This window comes from Diplotaxodon limnothrissa, linkage group LG2, assembly GCF_057381915.1.
Source record: "Diplotaxodon limnothrissa isolate DT_005_m linkage group LG2, D_limnothrissa_male_GT1.1, whole genome shotgun sequence".
Taxonomy (NCBI): domain Eukaryota; kingdom Metazoa; phylum Chordata; class Actinopteri; order Cichliformes; family Cichlidae; genus Diplotaxodon; species Diplotaxodon limnothrissa.
The window spans coordinates 10,074,062-10,099,034 of NC_140597.1; the positions used below are offsets into that span (position 1 = coordinate 10,074,062).

General features: G+C 41.4%; 3 protein-coding genes across 3 annotated transcripts in view; 1 reads left to right on the top strand and 2 right to left on the bottom strand.

Moving 5' to 3' along the window:
* LOC146638214 (uncharacterized) overlaps positions 1-24,973 on the bottom strand; it is a 240,182-nt gene that overhangs the window by 41,026 nt on the left and 174,183 nt on the right. The gene's annotated exons all lie outside the window — the stretch shown is intronic.
* Positions 6,927-10,530, bottom strand: LOC146638217 (uncharacterized). Its single transcript, XM_085360476.1, has 5 exons — positions 10,430-10,530; positions 9,488-9,612; positions 9,246-9,307; positions 8,483-8,821; positions 6,927-8,385 (listed from the first exon to the last, which is right to left on the bottom strand). Exons 2-5 carry the CDS (start codon positions 9,544-9,546, stop codon positions 8,189-8,191), a joined length of 657 nt encoding a protein of 218 aa, XP_085216602.1. The 5' UTR covers positions 9,547-9,612; positions 10,430-10,530; the 3' UTR covers positions 6,927-8,188.
* Positions 22,127-24,508, top strand: LOC146638218 (uncharacterized). Its single transcript, XM_085373712.1, has one exon. It carries the CDS (start codon positions 22,127-22,129, stop codon positions 24,506-24,508), a length of 2,382 nt encoding a protein of 793 aa, XP_085229838.1.

Consider the following 24,973-nt stretch of genomic DNA (forward strand, 5'->3'; position numbering starts at 1 on the left):
ATTGTTTTTCCAAAGTACACATTAAGCTTCTTCTGCAGCATTATCACACACTAATTACACATGGAAACCTACCTACTTCTTTCTTCATTACAAACAATTACACTTTCTGTAAAGTGCTTTCAATAAAACAGAAAAGAAAAGTGTGTTTTGTTTTTTTTATTCAAGATCTCACATGTACTTAGCAAAGGTGAGTACACAGCGTGTTGGGTCTGGGCCTCTTTGCTTAGGCTGCTGCCCCCGCGACCCGGCCTCGGATAAAGCGGATGAAGATGCATGGATAGATGGACTGATGTTCCAATTGTAACATTATGTTTACAATGTTACAATTTCACATTATGTTAAATTGCAACATAATGTAAAATTGTAACGTTAAGTTTACAATGTTACGATTTTACATCATGTTACAATTTAATATAATGTAAAATCATAACATTAAGTTTACAATGTTACAATTGTAAATATAATTTACCCAATTAATTCTGTCATAACAGAAGTATGACTTCTCTGTGTTATTAATCCGTATTAATATTGTAGGGATATTAATATCCCTACAATATTAAGCATCAGACTTTATCAAATTTTCTAAAAACTTTTTTTGTTGGATAGTGTAGCGCAGCTGGATAGTGTAGTGGTAATACTACACATCTTTGGAGTCGCACGTTCGATTCCCACCAAGTATCCAGTAAGGGTCCTGGCTAGACCCCTCATGCTAACCAAAAATCCCTGGAATGGTGCGGCTACGTCTGCAGTCTCTCCGCTTGAATTTAGAGCTTGCTTGTTTGTTAAATGTATTATTTACTGTTTTTAGTTTACTCCATGACGGGGCTGGATATCGGGCATCCTGCACCACCCATCCGGTCTGGAGCATAGCGAAACCATTTCTGCACTGTTTGAACGAAGGTGAACTCAGAAACTGCCCCCACCTGCTGAGTCAGGCCATCTAAGACAACAAAAAACCCCAAAAACAAACAAACAAAAAAACAGTAAAAAAGAGGGGTTCAATTAGAGTTCAAATATGAATAACCTCTCGCCAAAAGTCTTTAACAGCTAGAAAGCTGGCAAACTACTAAGCTGATCAACATGAAAGGCACAAGGTGGAAATCAGCAAACTGCTGCCTCACTTTGTTCACCTGTGCTCTATATTTCATGGTCCGGTTGGCTGCAGGACCAAACATTTGGCCTTACACCTTATTTCTTTATGTTTTGCTTCCAAGGTGCCAGACTTGTAGGTAACTTTTTCCACTGACATGACCTCAGCAATAGTTTCCAGTCTTTCAACTTCCTTGGGCTTTGGCTGCTTTTTTACTCATTTTCAGTCCAGTCCTTCTACCTGACCATTTTCAGAGAACTCTAAGGAGCTTGGGGGAAAAAAGCAACCGGACTTCTTTAACTTTTTTGAAGACGTTTCGCTTCTCATCCCAGAAGCTTTTTCAGTTCACTGAAGCCTCATAAGAAAGTGACACAATGACATTTAGATAATAAAACTCGCCAAAAATGAACCTTAAGAGCACTGTCTCTTTAAATACCCTCTTTTGCTTGGTCTGCTCCTTATTTTTTCTCATTTTTTCTTACTTTGGAGGACCAGCAGAGCGAGGGCCGCTAACCTGTGGACATTCATGGAAGGTGACGTTGTGTCTGGAAGGCGGGTCCACATAAGAACTCAGATATAATATTTATATTTTTGTTCTAACCTGTTGAGTCCCTGGCAGCAGCCAATGGCAAGGTTGTGCCAGCCAGCAGGATGCTGCTGAAGGGCGGGGCTGGAGTCTGAAAGTAAGAGCTCGTTTTTTATTTCATCTAAAAATCTACAAATGACCAGCTAAACTTTTGGCCCAGCAGCACACGCAGCCATACAAACTATTTCATTTTGAGCTGCTGCTATGAAATCAGAGCCAAATGGAAAAGCCTGCTGCAGCGTTTTTTACTCTGATTTTCTGTTTGTATTTGGATTCAGCCAGTATCCAGTATTTTGATCATTTATTTCCAACAAACAATTGAATCCTTTCGTTTCTAACACATCACCCAGTTTGCATCAGTATTGATCTCCAGCATGTTTTTCTCCGCGCGAGAGCCATTATGTTTTCAGTGTGTTCCTCTGATTGTTTTGAGTAGTATATATTGAGGATTGCCTGATATTGTGAGCAGGTGGGGAACATGACAGCTGAACTTTAGCAAACCAGGTGAAAAATAATTAAGACAATCACAAAGCAGGAAGTAAAACTAACGTGAGACATGAAAGGAAACAACATTCAAAGTAAAACAGGAAAAAAACCTATACCATAAAAAATCGAATGAAATCTTTTTCATGCACCTACAAAACAAGAAGTCAAGTTTTCAAAAATGTGTTCATCAGCACACGGATACCGACTCTTACTTTGGACAGAGATGCCACAACTGGTAGCGACTGAATCCTCTGAGACATCTTGACCCAAAGCACAGCAGGACAACTGCTCCTCCTCCTCCACACCAACATCACTGTTCTCTCTGAGGACACAAAGGGAAAATTATTATTACCAGTGCAACTGTCAAAGTGACCAAAGTGACTCACACGCAGGTGTTTACAGTGCATTCATCTGTAGTGAATAGTGAAGCACAGTTCAAAAAGACAACAGGACGAGTTGATGCAGGAACTTGCCTTAGTTAAAGGTACAGCTGCACAAACTAAGTTCAAACCTGATCCTTTTCTATGCAGAGCTCTTCTCTAAGGTCAAAAGTGTTCTCCTCAAGGTTTCCCACCCAATGACTGCTTTCAGTTTGTCACGTTAGGTGCAGTGTGGAAGATTATTCCACGATCAATGGTCTTTGATCAATGATTGTTGATCAATGGTCATGACAATTTGCATATTCATGATCAAGGAACTGACGTCACAGCCAGTGGGCTGGTTTCAGTCATTGTACAAATGTACTGTTTATAAGACTGGAAAGCTGCAGTCAGCTGTGTGTGACCACCCAACAATTTATCGTTGATGGAGTTCATCTTGTTCCAGAACAAGGAAGGGAAAATGCAGCTTTTTCCCTTCTGCTGTCTTTCTCGAACTGAGCAAAACTATGACGTGGGAGAAGTGGAACTGCTAGCTGGCGGGAGGGAGCAGAACACCTGCTCATTGTTCATCGTTTGACTGACCACAAGCATCTTGCATATCTCACAGCAGCCACTCAAGACAAACCAGGTGGGCCCTCTCCTTTGCTTGGTTCAACTGTGTTATGATCTATAGACCCGGCAACCCAAAACGAGAAACCCAACACTTTGTCCCGTCAATTCTCAACTTCTGATGCCACGGCAGAGGAGACCATTATTTTCCCGCCCTCCTGCATTGTTTGTTTGCTGTACTAAGAGATTGAGTCATTTTCTGCAATGCATAGCGGGACACATGTCCCAGATGTTGAACTTCACATCATATCATGCTTTGTAGATACTTGCAAATCTCTATAATATTAAAGCTTGGCATTCTACACAAAAAAGCTATGAAACCCTGAAAAAGAACCAGCTGTTTTTCTGTGTTCTTTAAATTAATATATTGACCATTATTAGCTGCAAAGGCCTTCGAAACGGATTTGCACAGGGCAGATGTATTCAGGTGAAAATGTATGACTATATTATGCCAAGCTTTTGAGGATCTTAATGTCTTTTTCCTTTTTGGCAGTTTTGTTCGCTGACTGTGGCAGATCAATACTGAACTACAGGTTAAAAGTCTTCATATAACAGGAAAATTTTTCAGCTGCATTATTCACTTGGAAACTCAATCTCTGATTTTCAGAATCCATTTGTTCCATTCCAATCATATTACCAAATCATACACTTTTGTTGTTGTTATAAATGTTATTTTGGTTTTAGCGACAGCAATTCTTCGCTTCTTTTTGACTTTTTAAAGATGCATCTTGTGGGCTTCAAGTATTTGGAGTTTCCATCCAAACTTCTACATTCTGAAGCCTCTACAGCTCTGAAGATATTCAGAGATGCTGAACCAAACAACCAACCGTGTCTTCTAAGCCTACATTTTATTTCTTTTTAGTTTGATGACAAAAAGTAGCCCCTCACTCAGCCGTACATCTCTGGGCTCAACTCTAAAGTCCAACCTCCTCCTTAGGTTTGTCCTTAAGGCTAAACGTCCAAATTCTTGAGACGTAACAAAATTCAGTTAAAATGAAGTCTTTATTTTAAACTAATCTTACAAACCAATACCAACTAAAAATTGGCAACTAATATTACCAAAGTCACTTTGACTATTCTCATAAACTGATCGGACTGCATTCATTTTATATATAAAGCTCCAGTCACCTCAAAGTGTTACTGGGCACTGCGCTGGTATGGAATGAGTGATAAACGTCTGTACAGGTGTTTTTGAAGTAATAATCATCATAATCTCAAACTTCCAGGAGTAAACTCCACTGACACCAAGTCCACCTGTTTGTCCACATTCTTTTAAAGATTTCAAAGTGAAACTTTTTGCACGGATACTGTGGAATTTTCTCTTCTTCCTGTTAAACCAGTCCTCTCCCACTCAATCTTACTTGTCCTTTTAAACTTGTAATTGTTTCTACATACTGATTTCACCTATGTTCTCTATTTCCTTCGTGTACATTAGAGACAGTATCTTACTTTGTGTCGGTCACAGACAGACGGCTGGATCCTGGAGACTCCAGATCACTCATCTTCAGTCAGTCTGAGAGAGAAACCAGCAGTACTGACTGTGAAAGGAGAACCAGAATCATGGTGAATCTCTTTTCAGGAGTCACATCCAAGACTGACAGAACAAAAAATGAAACACACTCATGGTCTCGTAAAAAGTGACTGTGAGGAGAAGGAGGCAGGCCTTCATCAACACAAATCAAACAATTATTAATTAATTCGATTTTTGATGGAAACGGAAACAAGCAAAATACGCACTTACTTTGACAGTTAATGATAATTATACTACTGTTTAACACCGCGTGTTTCCGTTTGAGTTAATCTAATTATGGTTCTGTGAAATAACACTCAGTGATTTTCAGAGTTCAGTCAGACTGATCTCAGAGTTATGTCCGTGATCACCACTGTATGAAAGCTTTAGTCACATTTAAGGGCAATATCACCAAAATACAGTAAAAGATCTCCTCCTTGAATGTTTCAGATAAAATGGAAAACAGACTCATGCAGTAAATATTCTTTTATTGGAGAGAAAACTGTGCAGTATAATTTACTCGAGATGTTGAAGATATGAGAGCATTAAACAGGCTGATGTTTGGAAGAGGCTCTGACAGGAGAGAGATGATACAGAAACATGGCATCCTTATAAAATACTGACACACTTTATGAACGGACAACTTTTCACAGCTCTTTGAACATTTAAATGAGCTGCATACTTTCCCCACTGAAACCAGCACAATCCCTCTGTGATGGAAACAATATTTGAACTAAATGTACTGTGGATAAATCAAAGCATTATCAAAGTTGTCCGTGGTTCCCTTATTTTTCCTTCTTTCCCTGTCAGATCCTGTCCTGCAGGATAAACATGACTGAGTGGTTCCCTGCATGCAGCTGTTACAGTTTGTGTTGGAGATACTTCTGCAAATACAGGAAGCAAATATCTAAAAACTGTTTTCAATGTTTTTACCAGTCTGTCAACTACAGAGAGCTGTCTGTTGTCCCCCTGTTCTCCTCTATATCTCTCAGCTGATGCTGGCTCCTTTAAATGTAACTTTATTAATCCCTCGGGAGGGGTCCTCTGGGGTTTTCACAAAGCTGAATAAACGTCAAACAGAAAACTGATTAAACAAAGTGTGAGACGGTGGAGAATTGACGCCAGCGCCCGGTTACATTTTAGACAGCAAGGAGCAGACGCAGTTTCACTCCACCGAGGGAGCTCGTGACGTACTACGCGGCTTTCTTTAGACCGCGAAGGCGGGTCCTCAGGTGGAAGCAGCCTCTGAATTTGGACACCCCCGCTGTTTCCGGCCAGCCAATAATAACGGTGACATTTAACGTATTTTGTCGAATAAATAAACACTGTAAAATATATTTGCCAAACTGATCCATTTTATCATTAGGCTAGTATATATGTGTATCGTCACACCTATCTTCCATTTGACAGTCCTCATATTCTCAATTAAAAACTAAAACAGACATTGAAAATAACAAAAGCTAAACATTTAAAGAGGAAACAAAAATGTAAACTAATAAAAAAAAATAAAACGCAAATTCTGCTCTACATTATCTTTATGTGAACCATAAAGACTCAACAAGAGCAGCACACTCAAGTGAAAGAATAAATAGATCTTTATTGGTCTCAGGGTCATGATTGTACAGAGCATGTGCAGAACATACAAAAGAAACGATGGCACTTGGAATGTTCCATTGTAAAAATGTTTTTTAAAAAAGCACAGTTCATAGCAATATACAGACTCACAAAGTAAGAACAAATATTCAAAGTTTGTTTCAAGGCTTTAGTGTCATCATGTCATCATCACAGTAAAAAGTATGGATGCTTTGCCCTTTGTAAAATACTAAACCCAAACTTTTTTGGACCAAGGAAATAAAAACAAACACAATGTTAAATAGTGTAACATAGGAAAGCACATTGAAAGACATGAAACTGTCGCTATAAATATAATGATAGGGCCACTTATCATTACCCTTTTGTTAGAGATACCAAGGAAATTTCATTAACCAGGTAAAAATGTGATCATGTACCTGAAAACATCCATTTCAACAGTTAAAGAGCAGTTATTATTGCTACAAAAATGTATACTCTGTATGTGCCTAATGCATTTCTTGGGGAGTCAAAAAACATACAGTATGGTCCCACAAATTCACTGTAATCAGGCCATGAAGCAGAAAACGACAGAAGATAAAAACGTAAGGCATGAATCACCTTTCTTTCCTTTAGTGATAAGCAGCTGGTAGCCAATGTCCCACAGCCCTCTGACTATGATCCTTCACATTCAACATTTGATAAAGTATCTAATAAAGTGCCCTAATGCTTAATGGGCACATTGTCTACCATACAGTATCACATAATACATAACCACATCTGGAATGCTACTCAAAGTTAAAGACTTCTATTATTCAGTATAATGCAGTGCTTTAGTGAAAATACAATAATGCTTAAATACTTGAACAGCTTGGGGTCGACTGGCGATTTACTTTGTGAACTCTGTAAACATCTCCCAGATGAGTTCATGCTGTCAGCCACCTTTTTCTAGTCTTATGAGATAAACATGATGCTCACTTTCTAAACCATGATCCCCATGAGAGTCATAAGGGAGATGAAGCAGGGTAATACCTTAAGCGTGTGGGTACCCTGTAAGTAAACTCAGTTTTTCAGAGAGATCCATCCCTCATTGTCATGTCCAGTTCGAAAACATCAAGACGGTGTCAGTAAAAATCCCTCATAATTTAAATCTTACTAAACAATTTACGGGACTTTTCCCTCTTAGCACCACAACACTGTTGTTTTTGGCAGCTAGAACAACCTAAAGACAAAACGGATCTGCAAACATGAAAACATTTTACTGGCAGAAAGTAACTTCAATAAAAACATGTTTCTCTTTTCAGGAAATTTGTGCTTGGATGTAAAACACACAAAATTCTGTCGGGAAAACGTAGGACCTTTTTTCATTTAGGAGTTTTAAAAGCACCTTTATACTAAAAACCAAATAAATAAATAAGAAAAAGTTTCAGTGCATTATAATAAATACTTTTGCATAAGGTTTACACATTTAGTGTATGACTTGTTAAGGTTCATGTTGTGAAGTAAAGCTTTGAAAGAAACTTAATTTGGACTCGTTCCAAATTTGGTGCATGAACTTGTTGTGCGCCATAATGTTTGCTCTGTTGACTTCGTTATGAAATATAAATTCTTTCGGTAATTTTTTTAAAATCAAAGTTAAAATTTCATTCTCGATGGGCTCCAGAGCGCTCTTAGTGGTAAACAGTGCAAAGAAATCTCTAAAAAATCCCAGCCAATCTATCACGTGACATATATACGGCCAGCATTAGAAAACATATGACAAAGGCACAAATCAAAGTGGTTCCGAGCCGAACCACAATCTGAATTTGCTTAATGTAGGTTAAACGATAAATGGATCCGAGCTTCTATTATTCTACTCTAATTAACTTCTCTGTGCTTTTCACTACAAGCCACACCTCAGCTTTTAACTGTCATTTTAAGTTTTAGATGTTTGGAATAAATTTGAGGGTCTTTCTAATTTAGACATGCTGAGATGTTGATGTCATTTCATAGTGGGGGGAAGCTGAGGATCCAATGTTAGTTTGGCACCTAATATAGATTAAGAGAATACCAGCCACCAGAATGATCCCTGCAATAACTGACAGTGACACAATGAGACCAAGATGGTTTCTTCCTGTAGCTGCGCCACTGCTGACTCCATTCCTGCTTCCTTCATCTGTCGAGAAAAAAAAATGCATTGGTGTGAATTGTCAGGAGTCAGGGAGGTGAAAACTCTTTTAAAGTGTCATCATTTGACATGAGCACAAACTCACCTGACTGACTGACATTCAGGTTTACGATGCTGAGGATTTCAGAGTCCATCCCTGGTCTTCTCTGGAAGGCTATACACTCGTATGTTCCAATGTCAGCAGTCGTCATGTTCATCAGTATCATTGAGAAATCCCCATTCTGCATGTGGGTATTGGTCAGGTTTACCCGGCCCGTATAAGACGGATCCTGGTCGTCTGGATCAAGTTGGTCATCACGATAGTGCAGCACGTATTCTGTCAGGTCACGTCTGGACCACTGCATGGCGAGGACTACCATATTTCCAGGAGCATTACATGGCAGAATGACCTGCTGGCCAAGTGAACATATGATGTTTTTGCAGTCTGAAGGACAAAAGAAACAAGACAGAGGTTTAAGAATAAAAATATACATCAGAAATGCATGTACTAAACAAGAAGCACTCCAAGAGCGCAAACCTCCACCAAGGGAGCTCACTGTCTAGCCAGTATTTACTTTTAAGGGAATACTATCATATTTCTTTCATATATTTAAGTTGTTTTCTGAGTGCAGTTGTTTGCAGTGCAGTAAAAGTTGATTTTCTAAATCGATACATATAATATCCCACAGCCATAGCAGGGAATGAGCAAGAGAAGAAGAGAGGTGTGAGGAATACGAGGGTGAAGGAAGAAATGACTTTATAACCTATTAATACAGTCAGTTATAACTAGTCTTGTTCTCAGTTATAGCAATCTAATGTAACCGAGGATTTAACAGTAGTTTACAAACTTTTTAGCAAAACCTACTTACCCACAGCGTCAACTATTGAAGTAAGCGCCAAAGAAAGCCATATGCAGATTTGAAGACACATCCTGAAGAAACAATAAAGACAGAGGGATACATCCTTTAAATCACAAAGTGTTTCCTGGGTAAAGTTATTTGCTAGAAAAGCTGGTTTATTCTGCCTCAAAAGAACTTTCAAACTAACAGTTTTGAAAACTTTCAGACATATGACAACTCTAATACTAAGTCTATCACAATAAATAACTTACTTCGAGAGGTTTTTGCACGATCTTTGTGGTGACAGGATTGAACGGGCTGTGAAAATCATCTTCTTCCTCTTGAGTGGTTATTGGCAGCTGAGGTGTGGAAATGGAGCATGGGCACAAGTGTCAGACTGCAGGAAATAAGAGAAAAAACGGTTTCATGTAAAATAATACAAATATCTGCGGTTTTCAGGAGACAAAACAATGAAAAATCAGAGTGTCTTCCAAATGACTAAAACAGCTGATTTGTCCGTTTCCTATTTTTTTTTGGCAGTAGTACAATGTTAAACTCTTTCTTCTTGGCTACCTGCCTGGTTTTTAATTTGAGACTCAGATGTTATATCCGTTAACACTATAGGGAGGGAAGCAGGAAGTTTAAATGATGGACCTTACATTACTCTGTGCTTTATGCCAGCTCATCCCAAACTCATTAAATTTGATAGATCTGGCAAGTACAGTCTGCTGGGATGCCGAGTGAATATCCATAATGCCAAAATCAGCGAGCAACACATCACAAAAGGACCATCAAGAAAACGCTCAGCATCTGTGCAACAGTTCCTAATATAATGACACCGATGAGTCACATCAAGTGATTTAGCAGTGATTACTCCCAGTACAGTCTTGTATACGATACGAGCTCTGTGCAGCAAACTCTCCGGTGCTCTTCAACACAAACACTGCGTCACACAGCGAGCCACCACTGCCACCACAGATATGCGGCGTGTACTTAGCATTTACACAGCACATAATGAGCGCACGTTTTCTTTGTACAATTACGGAAATCGACACCGTTGAATATAAGTTGGCATCTTGGCTGGCTTCAGACGGTCAGGTCAGACGAGCTAACGTGTCATTTGTACGGTCATTTGCTGTTACCGGTTACACAAATACTACCCAAATGTAGGAAGCTAAAGCTAGCAGACTCAGCAACTGGTTCATAGAACTTACTCAGAAGTGCATATCCGAGAAGAAAGTCCTTCAATAAATACAGGAAGAAACCCGCCACACAGACCACTTCCAATCCGAATGATGACACCCTGGACTCAGGTTGCTTCACCCCCTTCGGACAGAAAACCATAGGGGCGTGCTGATTGGTCGGTTGAGTACGAGCCCTGTTTTTGCTCGTACCCTCATTGGCTCGTACTCAACTCACGCGGTGTTTCACGAAGTTTCTGTGTTTTTATCCTTAAATTCCAATATCTTTCCTTATGTTGGCAGAAATCACCGGTTTTCCGAGTATATTTATGACTCAGCATTATTGTACGGACCTTGTATTCTACTTATAATCAGTCAAGTCATTTTTAGAAACTGTCATGTTATATTTGTTGCAATTTAAGTCATTTTTAGAAACTGTCATGTTATATTTGTTGCAATTTAAGTCATTTTTAGAAACTGTCATGTTATATTTGTTGCAATTTCTGACTCTTTCTCTGTTAGTGACAGTTTTTACTGGATAAATGCCAAAACCTGTTGCAGCTTGTACCTTTTTAAGGTAATGTACTTTCTGTCTGTTATGAACCAAATAGGGCCAGGCAATGACATGAGTGAGGCACTCGCCGTCACTTACATGAACAAACTCAGGTGCAGTACACACACTGTCTAGTTGGGTGCTTACCTATCAGCTGCAGCACCTGTGTGTCCTACCCCGAGACAAATGATTTCTTCTACTCCACTCCTACCCACTCCTCCCACAACCAACATGTTTTTCAATGTTGTATAGATGCTTTCCTGTATCACTGATGTCTCAGTACTCCTGCCATGATCTGTAGGTTTAAGTTCAGCTTTGCCTAATGGTATCTGTAAATTAAATGACTGTAATTTCACCTAATGTTTTGGTAATATGTACAAATCCTCATTTCCTTCTACACTTACATATGCAGGAACCCCAAAATCCAACATTTACACCCCCATTTCACAATCTTTGCGAACTTTGATATATTTCCTATATAATATCTAATCTATGTGATTTACCAAATCTAAGACCCATCAGTGCTTATAAACTACCAGATGACTTCTGCTGCTTCTTCTATGTGTCCAGAGAATGCATGGCAAACACCCAAGGAGGGACTGTCGGACAACACTGTAAGCCTAGATGTTCACTCTTTATATATGAAACCAGCAATGAATGGAATTTGCATGCATTCACATTCATTTACTCTGTTGGAGCTCCAGCCACTAGAAAGCAGATCAGCGTGTAGGCTAATTATTAGCAATAATATCACTCAATAAAAAGAGAAGTTCACTTTGATCTGTTGACAAACTGCAGCGATTTCCTTTGTTTACTTTATGAAGCTACAGGACAGAATCAGTGGAGGGGTGGCGATTCGGGCACCTTGCAGTCACTGAGATGACCATGAACATCTCTGCACACCAAAGTATTCTACAGTCAAATCTGAGGCCATGTGCATGACAGCTAGAGTTTGACCAAAATGGGTCAGGAAACAGGACAATGATCCGAAGCACAGCAGCAAATCTCCATAAGAAGAGCTTAAAGAGAATCAAAGTGCTGCAGCGATCCAGTCAAAGTCCAGAACTCAACCCGACTGAAAAGTGGGTCCACCATGTGCCATGCTACAGGTTTCTTCAATGTGTTACGTTCTTAGTCTAGGCGTGTATTGAACGCAACAACAAATTGGCCCCACTCACGCACCACCCAAGAAAGAACACAAACAGTAGTATCTTTTAAAGCGCTAAGAAGCCATTTATTTGCTTCAGCAGTGAGCAGTGCCAAAAATAACAAACAAAACTCCCTAATGGTCCCTACACTTTCCTACACAAAATGAAAACCAACCAAAAGACAATTCACTTACCTAACTTTCTAAACGAAAAACAGGAGAAAACTTAATCAACAAAAATGGTTTGTCACGCCTACTAGGCTGCTGCAGTGAACAATATATACAAGGTGAACAAAATACACAATTGCTATTTTACAAATCTCCTGATTGGTTTTGCCTGCTCTGCCGCCGTTGCCGTGTGCACGGTCGGCCTCCGGAACTGTCTTGGTCCTTGTGTTGTCGACCCCCGTGTCGACCCCCTGAACTTTTCTCGGACTCTTGTTGAGCTCTGGTTTTGTTTTTGATCTGTTGTCCTGTGTTCTTGGACTGTTTTCTTGTGTTTTTGGTTTACTCTGGACTCTTGTGCTCCTTGTTTTTTGTTTCGGACGCTCCTTCCTGGATCCCCTCCGCCCACCCTGGTCTGGTGCTCGGTTTTGTTCTGGGTTTTTGTTTAGAGCTGTCGGGAGCCAGCCCTTGGAGGGGGGGTACTGTCACGGTTCTGGGTCAGTTTCGAACCAGTATTTTGAGTTTTGATTGTTAGTTTATTTTTGAATGATTGTTGTGGTTTTGGGTGCTATGATGATTATTATTAGAGTTCCATGTTTCTATTTATTTGTGTTCTCATGTTTTGTGTGGGTTTAGTTCCATGTGTCATTTTCTGTCTGTCTCTCAGTGTCGAGTCTGCGTCTTTGTGTAGTGTTCTTGTTTCCTGTTTTATTGTGAAGGTCTGCGTCTCGTGTGTGTGTGTTCAGTTTTACCTCTGTCTCGTCTTGTTGATTACTCCCAGCTGTGTTCTCTGTGTGTATTTAAGTCGCGTCTTCTGTCATTGTAGTTGGTCCGTCTATGTATCCACCATGTTTCATCTGTGTGTTTTGTTCTACAATTTTGCTTTGAGCGCTTCAAAGCTACACAGTTAAATTCACCTCTGCCGCTTTTAAACTGTAACCGTAATCAAGACCAAATCTGTCTGTGTGGATAAATACATGCACAGAAAAGTAGACCTAAGCTTTCTAAGTAAAGTAAAAATGAGTTAACTTCTTCTCTGCAGTGACAGCCTGTGACTGGCTCTGTTTCTGCTGGAACTGCCTCTTATTGTAACGTCATAAATAATTCATTCCTGTAAAAACATAAGCTCTAACAGTCCTGCTGTTGTTTAGCATCAAACCTCAAATGAAACGTGACGTATTATTTAACATCTGTTTGTCCTCCAGGCGACATTTAGAAATAATTTCCTTAATTTACTCAGTGATAAAGCAGCTTTAGAAACCACAGAACAGCATAAGGCTGGTACGGCTGTTTGATTTTATTCACTCGCTGCTTCGCTCGTGAGTCAGCACCGCCCCTCTCCTCGGCGTTAGTTGTCGGTGTTTGTCGTCAATACAATACTGTTAATTCTACTCTCTGCAGTGTTTAAATGCTTACATATACACACAGTTACTGTCCCTCCACACATACGACTCGGTTCTGCTTCTATGCCCCAGCTTTGTTTACTTTTTCCCACCGAGGCTTCTAGACTTCTGATTGGCCAACATTTCCGCACGGTTAGGAATCTAGCGCCACCTGCTGCTTTGGCATGTTCATAGCAGCGTTTTCCTTCATTTCTGCCTTTATGTGTGGACGGGATTATTTTTTAAAACGAAAACGGAAAATCTCCGTTTTCAAAAATACCCGTGTACGTGTGGACGTAGCCTCAGTCTCTGACTGGAAGCGCTAATTCGTCATTCGGCTTTTGTCAGACTAAAGTAACTGTTAAAACTGTTTGAAAAGCTCAGCTATACAACAAGGAGAGATTGAGAATTTCCTTTTAGTTTTCAGTTTATTTGATATTGACAAAAGTTAGTCAGTTTTGTCTGTTCTTCTGTAAAACAAACTAAGATTTATTTTTAGAATAAGTGGAATTGACAATTTAGTCTGTTTCGTTTGTTCTATTTTGAAACTTAAACGCTTTAGCGGCTGCCTTTTGTGTAGTTTGCAATATTTGCCTTTATTTATCTGAAAAAGTCTCATGTTCCTTAAGTACATCTACCCTGTTGAACTTATTATGGGAAATAAATATTTAAATAAAAACAAGCTGCTGATTATTTCACATTTTACTTGTGAGCAACGGCACATTTAAATCTTACAAATATAGTTATTTGGCTTATATCGTGATAGATATCGTTATCGCCTGAAATGAAAAAAAACATATCGTGATATGAAAAAATCTCATATCGCCCAGCTCTAGGTCATGGTACTGCCTATTGGACCTTAACTTCCTCTTGAGGTGTTGCAAACGAGCTTCAGCCAGTCGCTTGTTGTTTGGCAGCATGGGTGGAGAGCTGCCCTTGAAAGGAAGTGGCATCTCATAGTGTCCATCCTTCCTTTTTGTGATTGTGCTGCCGAGGAGTTTTACAAAATGAACATCATCTTGAGAAACATATTTATCTTGATAGTTTCTTTCGCTGAAATCCATTTCTAGGACCTTTAACACATCATTGACCGGAGGCAATGGCATTTCCTTTACTGCCACTCTGTGTACAAAGCTTTGATGTTCCTTTCTATCAAGATATGGATTTGCTGATCCTATGATGCTCCAGCCAAGCACGGTTCTTTGAGCAAATGGATGGTTTTCTGACCCTACAATGACTTCTAGAGGGGCCAGTGCTGATGGGCAATCATAGCCAATCAGCAATCCCACTTCACAGTCTTGAAGTGGCTGCAGCTTGTTTGCCAGTTGCCTCAGATGTGGCCACTGAAGTGCGGTGTCCTTTGTAGGAATGTGAGACTTATCGACTGGGATGAAATCCCTTGTGTATGCCTGGCGTAGCTGAACATGCGACTCACTATGGAGCCCACGAACTTGCAATCCACAAGCCACTTTGCTAGCTATGACTGTGTCTACTGCTGTCATTGTACTGAGCCTTAATTGCACTGGCTGAGTCTTCACATTTAGTGCAGAGACCAGATCTCCCAAGATGAAAGTTGAATCGCTCTGTGTGTCGAGCAGAGCATATGTGAGAATCTCACTGTGGGGGTCTTCTGCCAATGACACAAAAACTGGAACAATGCTAGACGTAGCTGAGGAGTATCTTGTCAATGTGTGTGACATGACATTACGGACTTCCTTTGTCTCATTTCCTGCAGATGGTGAATCACTGTTTAACATTTCACTGGCTCCCTCAATTCTCTCTATGTGCAAGCAAGTTGGATGATTTCGACCACATATAGTGCATGTGTGCCTTCTTTTGCATTCTTTACTAGTGTGGCCCTTTCTTAAACAGCCGAAGCAAAGACGGTTTTCACGAATGAAAGCTCTCTTTTCATCAGGAAGCCTTGTGGCAAAGGTTGGGCACTTGGCGACACCGTGTGTTTCATCGTTGCAGACGAAGCATGGTGGTCTTGGCTTTGAAATTAAGGTCCCTGGTTTACCTGCAGAGTGCTTAGCTTGAGCATTGGTGCTGAGTGCCTTGGTTCTCTTAGGAAGCCTTTCATCTGTTACTTTAGTGGTTAATAAGAAGGGCGAAGCAATGGGGTTGCAGGCTATTCTAGCTTCCCTTTGTAGAAATCTGGTGAAATGAGCAAATGGTGGATACTCTTGACATCTGTCTAGTTCATCCACAACAACGCGACCCCATCTGCGTACCAGCCATTCGGGTAGTTTTTTGAGAAGTTTATGATTTTCTTCACAATCATTTAGAATTGCCAGCCCTTTAACATGAGGGATGGCCTCGGCACAACTTTGAAGGAAATCTGAAAACTCTCTGAGGGCTACTGGGTCATTGGGAGCTATTTTTGGCCATTTCATCAGTTTATCCCTGAAAGCCTTTTGGACGACAAATTAACTTCCATACCTCTCCTGAAGAATCTCCCAGGCACCCTGATATGCATCTTCTGAGTTTCGATAGAAGAATCCTTCGACCGCCTTCCGTGCCTCACCTGCAAGATAACTTTTCAAGTACAACATTTTTTCTCCTGCGGGGAGGGGTTTGTGGCCAATCAATGCCATAAAGGATATCTTCCAGTGTATAAACTTTAAAGGGTTACCAGTGAACACTGTGGGTTCAGGTGCAGGCAGACGGTTGGAGACGAACAAGCTTGCAAGCTCCTGTGTTAAGCTGACCTCCTGTTGCTTTTGCAAAATCTCAGGTGGTGCACACTGAGGTCGAAATGATTCAGCCTGTGGATTCAATGGATTCTGAGATTCAATGATTTGGCTATCAAGTTGTGATTTGTCATCTGCTTCATACTTAAGGCTTTCCAATCCATCGTAGTTGTTGTAAGCTCTCACTCTGGCTGCTGCTACTTTTACCTCATTTTCTGCCTGTAGCTGTTGCAGTTTAGTTCTCTCTTCCTCTAGCTTTGCTGTCATTTCTGCAATCATTTGTGCTTCCTTGATTTTCCACTCATGCTCTAAGCTACTCAACTTGGCTTGCTGTTCATGTATTCGTTGCATTGCCTTCGCCTGTTCTAGTTTAGCTGCAAGGTCAGCTTCGGCATCCACACGTTTGCTAGAAGTCGTAGAGGTGGCTCCAGAGTATGAATCTGAGCCCTTTGAATGCTCTGAAATAACTGTTTCTGTTTTCCCAAAAACAGATCCATACTCCTCCTTACTTAATATCATCCTTACACGCTCCTTCTCGAGCCTGTCATTAAAAGTCTTATCTATATCTTCTAGTCGTTTACTAATGAGATCACAAATTTCTGTTGTTAGGGCAACACACGCATTTTCTTGACAACATCTGGAGTAGAAGTATGATTACGTCGGATAGGCTCATACAGTTCATGCATTAATACTTCTTTAGCCTTAATGTCCGTTTGTGTTCTAACAAGGTCTTCGTTTGAGCAGAAACCTTTCAGCTTTGTTCTAACTCCTCTTGCTAACTCCTTCCAGGACTCATATGCCTTGCTAAATGACCTTTCATTTTTCTTGGCTTCCTGTTCATGCATCTCCTGCCCCTTTTCTGTTAGTCTTCGCTCTATGGAGCTGGACCTGGCCTCTTGTGCCTCTGTAGATTTGTCTATTTCTTCAACAGGGGACAACATTATTATTAATTTTATTTTTGGCTTGTTGCACCTGCCCTTTTAAGTGTATATATCTGAACTCAAATGGGTTGAGTGGTGGTTTCAAACTTATTAATGTCACACAGTGGAAAATTGTGTTTTTATATTTTGTTTTGGATCAGACTGTGTTGGTACAGGGTGTCGATTTTATTTGCATGATTTTATTGTAATAGTGATATTGCATGTTTGTTTATTGATATTCCTATTGCATGATTTTATCTCCATATTTATAGTGTGTGTTTAGTGTTGATTGAACAATATGTTTTTTATTATTCCACTGTGGATTAAGCGGACAATTGTAGGCACCTGTGAGGTGGGGGCGTTCCCCGTGGTGGCCTATCAGCCACCAAACTGACTTAAGGGAGATAGTGAGCGCAAAGACTAAAAAGAGAGAGACACACGAAAAGTGGAGAGCTGGAAAACAAAACGTGTGCAAGCCAGCATATGAGAAGAAGGACCTCTGGCCTGACTGTGGGGCGCCACGAGACATTCGGCGATCGGCCAGCACAACCCGGCGATCCAGTCCCGACGGACAGAATAGCGACCGTGGGAGGCGACGCGTGAAATCCACAGTAGGGCAGGGGTACGCCTCTGCCTGCATCTGGCGGAGCTACGAGGGAGGCCGTGCGCGGAGGTGGAGAGTAGCTGGACTGCACGATTGCGCACAGTCAGGTGGAGATAGGAGCCTCCTCCCTGGTCTTCTGCTGGCGAGAGTCCACATCCCGGAAGAGGAGTTCCTCTCCTGTCTCTCTCAGCTCAGGAGAATTTGCCCGTGTGTTGCGGGACTGGGAGAATTAGGACCCTGGGGGGGAGTTTTTAGTATAGGGAAAAACATTCATTTAGCTTTGTGTTTTTAGCGTTTAATCATTCCTGCCGGCAGGGTTTTTAGCGGGTTGTAAACACTATTTTTATTGTATACGGGGATTTTAGCTTGTATTTGGGGTTCTGACTGTGTTTTATCCTGAAAATAAATGGTGTGTTTGAAGCCAGCTAAATTTCTGTCCTCTGAGCTCTGACCCACTCACTCCCCTTTCTGCTTGTATAGGCGTGGTGGTGAAGATTTAGTTCCACCAGTTTAGCGGCTACATAATTTTGGCGTTTGTCGACAGGATACAAGTTTGGGGAGCAGTGTTCCGCACCTGGAGTGCAGATATAGAGATGATGATGCCGGTGTATCCGGGTGCCCCTTGGGTACCAAAATATAAGGGTCCTGAAGCAGATGTTTCATATGGAGATTGGAAAGAACAAATACAAGGTTTATTGAATGCTCAAGAAATAGCTGAGGCCCGGAAAGTAGAAATTTTAATTGGGGCTTTAAGCGGTGAGGCAAAGCGTCAAGTAAGCGTGTTAGAAGAAAAAGATAGAGACCAGATTAGGAAAATATTCGCATATCTAGATTCTCTATATGGTGACAATAACTCCCTAGCGGTTTTGAGGTCGCAGTTTTTTAGCTGTATCCACAGGTTTCTGTAAGAGCGTACGTAGGCTGCCATGACAGACCACTACTTCCGTTGTCCGGTTTTATACTTCCGGTTACTCAAAGCGAGACCCAGCGTTCAGTCGTTGCTAACAACAAAATCAGTTACTTTGTGCGGTAATAAGTGGCTTTACCTGTTCGAAGATGAGCTCGGGTTCAACGTGTGTCAGTCAGTCTGAGAGAGAAACCAGCAGTACTGACTGTGAAAGGAGAACCAGAATCATGGTGAATCTCTTTTCAGGAGTCACATCCAAGACTGACAGAACAAAAAATGAAACACACTCATGGTCTCGTAAAAAGTGACTGTGAGGAGAAGGAGGCAGGCCTTCATCAACACAAATCAAACAATTATTAATTAATTCGATTTTTGATGGAAACGGAAACAAGCAAAATACGCACTTACTTTGACAGTTAATGATAATTATACTACTGTTTAACACCGCGTGTTTCCGTTTGAGTTAATCTAATTATGGTTCTGTGAAATAACACTCAGTGATTTTCAGAGTTCAGTCAGACTGATCTCAGAGTTATGTCCGTGATCACCACTGTATGAAAGCTTTAGTCACATTTAAGGGCAATATCACCAAAATACAGTAAAAGATCTCCTCCTTGAATGTTTCAGATAAAATGGAAAACAGACTCATGCAGTAAATATTCTTTTATTGGAGAGAAAACTGTGCAGTATAATTTACTCGAGATGTTGAAGATATGAGAGCATTAAACAGGCTGATGTTTGGAAGAGGCTCTGACAGGAGAGAGATGATACAGAAACATGGCATCCTTATAAAATACTGACACACTTTATGAACGGACAACTTTTCACAGCTCTTTGAACATTTAAATGAGCTGCATACTTTCCCCACTGAAACCAGCACAATCCCTCTGTGATGGAAACAATATTTGAACTAAATGTACTGTGGATAAATCAAAGCATTATCAAAGTTGTCCGTGGTTCCCTTCTTTTTCCTTCTTTCCCTGTCAGATCCTGTCCTGCAGGATAAACATGACTGAGTGGTTCCCTGCATGCAGCTGTTACAGTTTGTGTTGGAGATACTTCTGCAAATACAGGAAGCAAATATCTAAAAACTGTTTTCAATGTTTTTACCAGTCTGTCAACTACAGAGAGCTGTCTGTTGTCCCCCTGTTCTCCTCTATATCTCTCAGCTGATGCTGGCTCCTTTAAATGTAACTTTATTAATCCCTCGGGAGGGGTCCTCTGGGGTTTTCACAAAGCTGAATAAACGTCAAACAGAAAACTGATTAAACAAAGTGTGAGACGGTGGAGAATTGACGCCAGCGCCCGGTTATATTTTAGACAGCAAGGAGCAGACGCAGTTTCACTCCACCGAGGGAGCTCGTGACGTACTACGCGGCTTTCTTTAGACCGCGAAGGCGGGTCCTCAGGTGGAAGCAGCCTCTGAATTTGGACACCCCCGCTGTTTCCGGCCAGCCAATAATAACGGTGACATTTAACGTATTTTGTCGAATAAATAAACACTGTAAAATATATTTGCCCCCCCCCCCCCAACAGCCCTTTGAATGTTGGCAAGTATGAACCGTCTGCTCGGTGTTTCCTAAAACGTTAAAGCACGTTTGGCTTCACACCGACAAACAGACCCAGCTTCGGCACAAACCTAAACTAATATGACACCGGAGCGGAAAGGCTGATTATGTTTCCAAGATGGTTTGTGTTTTTTAAAAGGAAGGAAACCTTCCTCAAAGCGGGCAGAGCAGTGGAGCCGCCGAGGGAAAAGCACACGATACAAAAACTGTAGAATTAAAAATATAATTTATTATGTTTAAATAGTTAAAAATATAAAATGAATTAAAACAACCTTGGCCAAGGGAAGACACAATAAAAATCAATAACACACAACATTAGAAGTCCAGTGGAATCCACCACGGCCTAAAAGTCACAGAAAACTAAGAGGTCCAGCGTAGTATTAAAAGAGGGAAACCCAGCGGAGTCCTCGCCTTCCTCCCCGCATTCCACGTCCTGGTGCACTGAAGAAAGGGAGGGAGCGGCAGTCACTATTCCTTTGGCAGTTTACTTTATAAAAAGGATAAGTCAAAGACTTACCCGGGTGGGCAGAGCTCTCAACTCCGCCCGCCGCTTCCTCAAACTGCAATCGGCACCGCGGTCTCACTGCTTCTGTTCTCCCGCAGTGCACGAGCTGGCTCTTGTCGTTATTGCCACCAGACTGCCGCTACGCGTCCCTAGTCGCTGGTCATCTGCCTTTTTTTCCTCTGATCGTTTCCCCTTTCCAGTCGCTGGTAATCTCTCTTCCCAGTCGCTGGTCGTCTGCTCCATCTGATCATCTCTACTCTCTGATCGTCTCTCGCTCTCCCCTCTGATCGTCTGTGTCTTTCCTCTGTCTGTCTCGCATTCTCCGTGTTACATTTTTGTTGAACACCGGCTCCAAACCTCTTATGTGTCCTTGAGCACTCTGTAAATTACCTTTTCTTTTCTCTCAGGTGTGTCCAATTAGTAAAAACGGGGGAAAAGGCGGAGTCTCTCCAGGACAATTTGCCGGCAACTAAAAACATGCAAACTAAATAAAACACTGCACAAAATACATGCAATATAAAAAATAAATATATACACTTCACATAAAAATACAGCACAGCAAAACAACGTCCGTCTTCCCTGGATAACACTAACTAACCGACCAAAGAGCCGCGTTAAGTGGCGATATCACTAACGTCAGGTAACTTAGCCGAAGGTTAGCTAAATTTGACTTTGTAAGACTTTTTCATTACGCTAACATTTGTGATATGACTGCACTATGCTGCTGTTGTTGACTCCACTTAATTCTACAATTCTTTCATTATGCTAACATGTGTCCTGGTGTATATATGAAGTGGGATAAAAACCCAGAACTAACTTTTAAGAGTTTATTTCTTCTCCGCTTCGACCGTCGGCCATTTCCCCAAAACGTCCTCCAACCTATGATTCCAATGAATCCTGGTGGGTCAGGAACTGCTTTTAAGCATCTTGTAATCGTCGTTCCAACACAGCGTGTTTGTTTTGATTCGTAGACCCCGAAAATGGTGCCGGGCTCCCACAATGCATTGCGGCGTGCCGTCAACTCCAAAGCGTCATTCAAATCTGTGAGCGCGCAAGGAACGCCGCCTCTCCGCGTGCGTTTCTTGTGACGTCACTGGCAGATCAAAGGCGTTCGCGCTGGTCTGTCAGTAACGTCACAGACAACCGAGCCTATAAATAACGGCTCTCAGACAGAAAAATCAGAACTCGATGCTCATCTGTTTGCAAAACGTTCAGCAGTCGGCGCTCTGTAATACAAGAAAATTCTCACACGCTCAAACGGAGAAAATCTAATTTGTGACACAACAATGGAAACCATCAACGAAAATTCAATCGTGGTCACACCAGACCAGATTATCCCGCCAATCAACAGGTGCTTTGAAAGGCTCTCTGAAGTTCAGTGGAGCATTATAGAAAATGGAAAATGCGACTCCAGCGTCCATGCCGTGCTCGCTGATATGATTTCTGAAATCATTCAGATCGCCTCTGCCAGCATCCTGGAGATTGCCCTTCCTGTTATTCAGGAACCCATGATAAGGGAAGAGTTTATGGATGAGGGGAAAATAAGGGTGTCCCTCGGAGACTCGATCTCAGCTGCCATCGCCGGCGCTCTTAATGTCTCAAAACAGCAAGATAAGAGCGCTGACAAGCTGACGCTGATGGTTGAGGAAGAGATCTCAGAAAAGGTCAGCTCAACCATTGCACTGATTGAAAAAAGCCCCGATTTCCCAGTAGACCCTGCCGTTTATGTTAGCGGCAAATTTAGTAGTATTAAGAAACTACACCGCATGGTTTGTTGCGCTGCCTCATGCCTGAAAAGGTATGCAGCATGTAAGCTGCGCTGCCAGTGTGGGACAAATGGGTCTCATTCCAGTACAGAACGTACTGGTTCAAAAATATCAGTGAAATCAGCAATCGCAGAGATTTCTGTTATTCTGTCAACAAGGAGCTCAGATGGAGAGATGACAGGAAAAGATAAAGATGAGCTCCCAGAAGAATCACAAAGCCATATAAAACCCACTGCAGAAACACAAAGTATCCAGGCTCCAACCCCAGTAGAAATGGTTGCAGTTGACATCGTAGGTGAGATACTTGCTAACATGGATTCAAGCAGTGAAGAGCTCTGTGAGAAATGTAACTTACCCAAACCTGCCTTTAATGCAGGCTTAATTATCCACAAGGTGAGACACTTCTTCTCCAAATGTGTGCCATCCACCTCACACGCCAGGCTCAAAGCACGCAAACACAACTTTTCCATGTTTGCAAAAAAACAATTTGAAAAAATGAAAACAGAGCTGAAAAAAAGAATAAAGGCAAACAGGAAACATTTTGTTTGTCTACAAAACATTTGCAATCACCCCAAGAAGGAAACTGCGCCCTCCAATGAAAGTATAGTTTTCATTCTCCCAGGGTCAGTACCTGAAACGGCTGCTCCCCAGAGTACAGAGGCTCATCGCTCCCCTTCTCGACATACGGCAAGCCTGGGAACCGCAATTAAACGTTCTTCTTCAGTCGACTTTAACGTCATTAGATCAGACGTTAATCAGTTATTTGACAAATTAACAAAGAAAGAAGAACTCTTCCTCATCGATAAGACCTTGGGGGACTGTAAAAATAGTGGGCATATCAGGAATTTTACAGAGGACTTAGTGGCAAACCTGTTTGATCTACTTACGGTGGATCGAGGCTATCAAATCCCCATACCTCTAATGGGTAGGTCCCTCTCAGACACGGTCATCTCCAGGACTCCGAAATCAGTACAGGGCTCAAAGCGCCGCATTTCTGCTGAAGTCCTCTATGTCCTCATAGATGACACAGTAGAAAGGTTTTTGCAGAAGCTTTTACTCTTCTGCAATGAAGAGAAAGATCAAATGATTCAAATGGACAAGATTTCTGGGGCCCTGGAAGACATCCACAACTTTATTAAAAGAACACAGACCACAACACAGGAAAAAAGCCCTGATTCAGATGGCAGAGGAAAAGAATCTGGTGCATCACTTCCAACACCAAAACCTGGGAGCATTTCTCCAGATAAATGCTCTGTGGCATCTGACAAGTCACCTCGAACGCCACAACCTGGGAGCATTTCTCCAGATAAATGCTCTGTGGCATCTGACAAGTCACCTCAAATGCCACAACCTGGGAGCATTTCTCCAGATAAATCATCTGGAGCCTTGAGCCTGAAACACTCTCTCAAAGATTCCTCCAAAATATCAGAGATGGATTCTGTGTCAGGTTCATCTTCTGATGTTGAGAAAATTTCCAATGACCTTGCGTTGCTCCTTATCATGAGAGTCATCTATAAATCTAAACCTGAGACCCAAAAGTTTGCTGCTCGGATCGCAACTACTACAAAAGAAATAGACACGGTCATCAACCGTCTGAGCAATCTAATGCAGCCTGAACTCAGCAGCACAGCGTCTGCCACAAGTCTGACAAATGACAAGACAAAGTTCATCAAGAAAATAGCCAAACGCCTCATCAAGGAGTTTGGCTCCCCAGACAATGTCTTAAAGGCTTTGATGGCAAATGATTCATCTTTTGATGAGGCTCTGATTAGACATCTAAAAATCACTCTCGGAGTCATCCCGGGTCCCCCAAAGACGTCCAAAATATCCAGGTTTTTTTCTGCGGTGGGAAAAACATTGCTAAAACCCTTCAGGTGGTTCACTAAAGCCAGAGATCATTAAAATGACCATTTTGGCTTTTCCCACTGCCCTGCTTCTTTTAAAATCTTGAAGCAGACTTTTAGCACCAAATCCTTTTTTTAAAAACATCACCATAAAATTTTGGGATCAGCCCTCAAATCCAAATTTTAGAACTGTAGTTCACGCCATCTCGTCTCCTTTTGATTTCCATCCCCCCAACCGGTCGCAGCGGATGGCCGTCCCTTCTGAGCCCGGTTCCGTTGGAAGTTTCTTCCTGTTAAAGGGAGTTTTTCTTCCCCACAGTCGCCTCGTGCTTGCTCAGAGGGGGATCATTTGATTGTTGGGGTTCTCTGTAGTACAGTAGGGCTTTGACCTTACAGTACAAACAGGGAGGAGACTTTGGCTTGATTTTTAAAATATCTAATTCGGCATGAAATAAAAAAAATCCAAATTAAAAATGCATTCCAAGTTTGTTTGTGTTTTTCTTCTGTTGTCAAATATGTAGAA

Bases quoted from the DNA above. Each gene is read 5' to 3' on its own strand.
- LOC146638217 (XM_085360476.1), bottom strand. From the start codon at position 9,546: ATGATTTTCACAGCCCGTTCAATCCTGTCACCACAAAGATCGTGCAAA. The intron at 8,822-9,245 runs GTAAGTAGGTTT...TTTGTCCTTCAG, and splicing joins TTCAATAGTTGACGCTGTGG to ACTGCAAAAACATCATATGT. The intron at 8,386-8,482 runs GTGAGTTTGTGC...TTTTCTCGACAG, and splicing joins CCTGAATGTCAGTCAGTCAG to ATGAAGGAAGCAGGAATGGA.
- LOC146638218 (XM_085373712.1), top strand. From the start codon at position 22,127: ATGGAAACCATCAACGAAAATTCAATCGTGGTCACACCAGACCAGATT.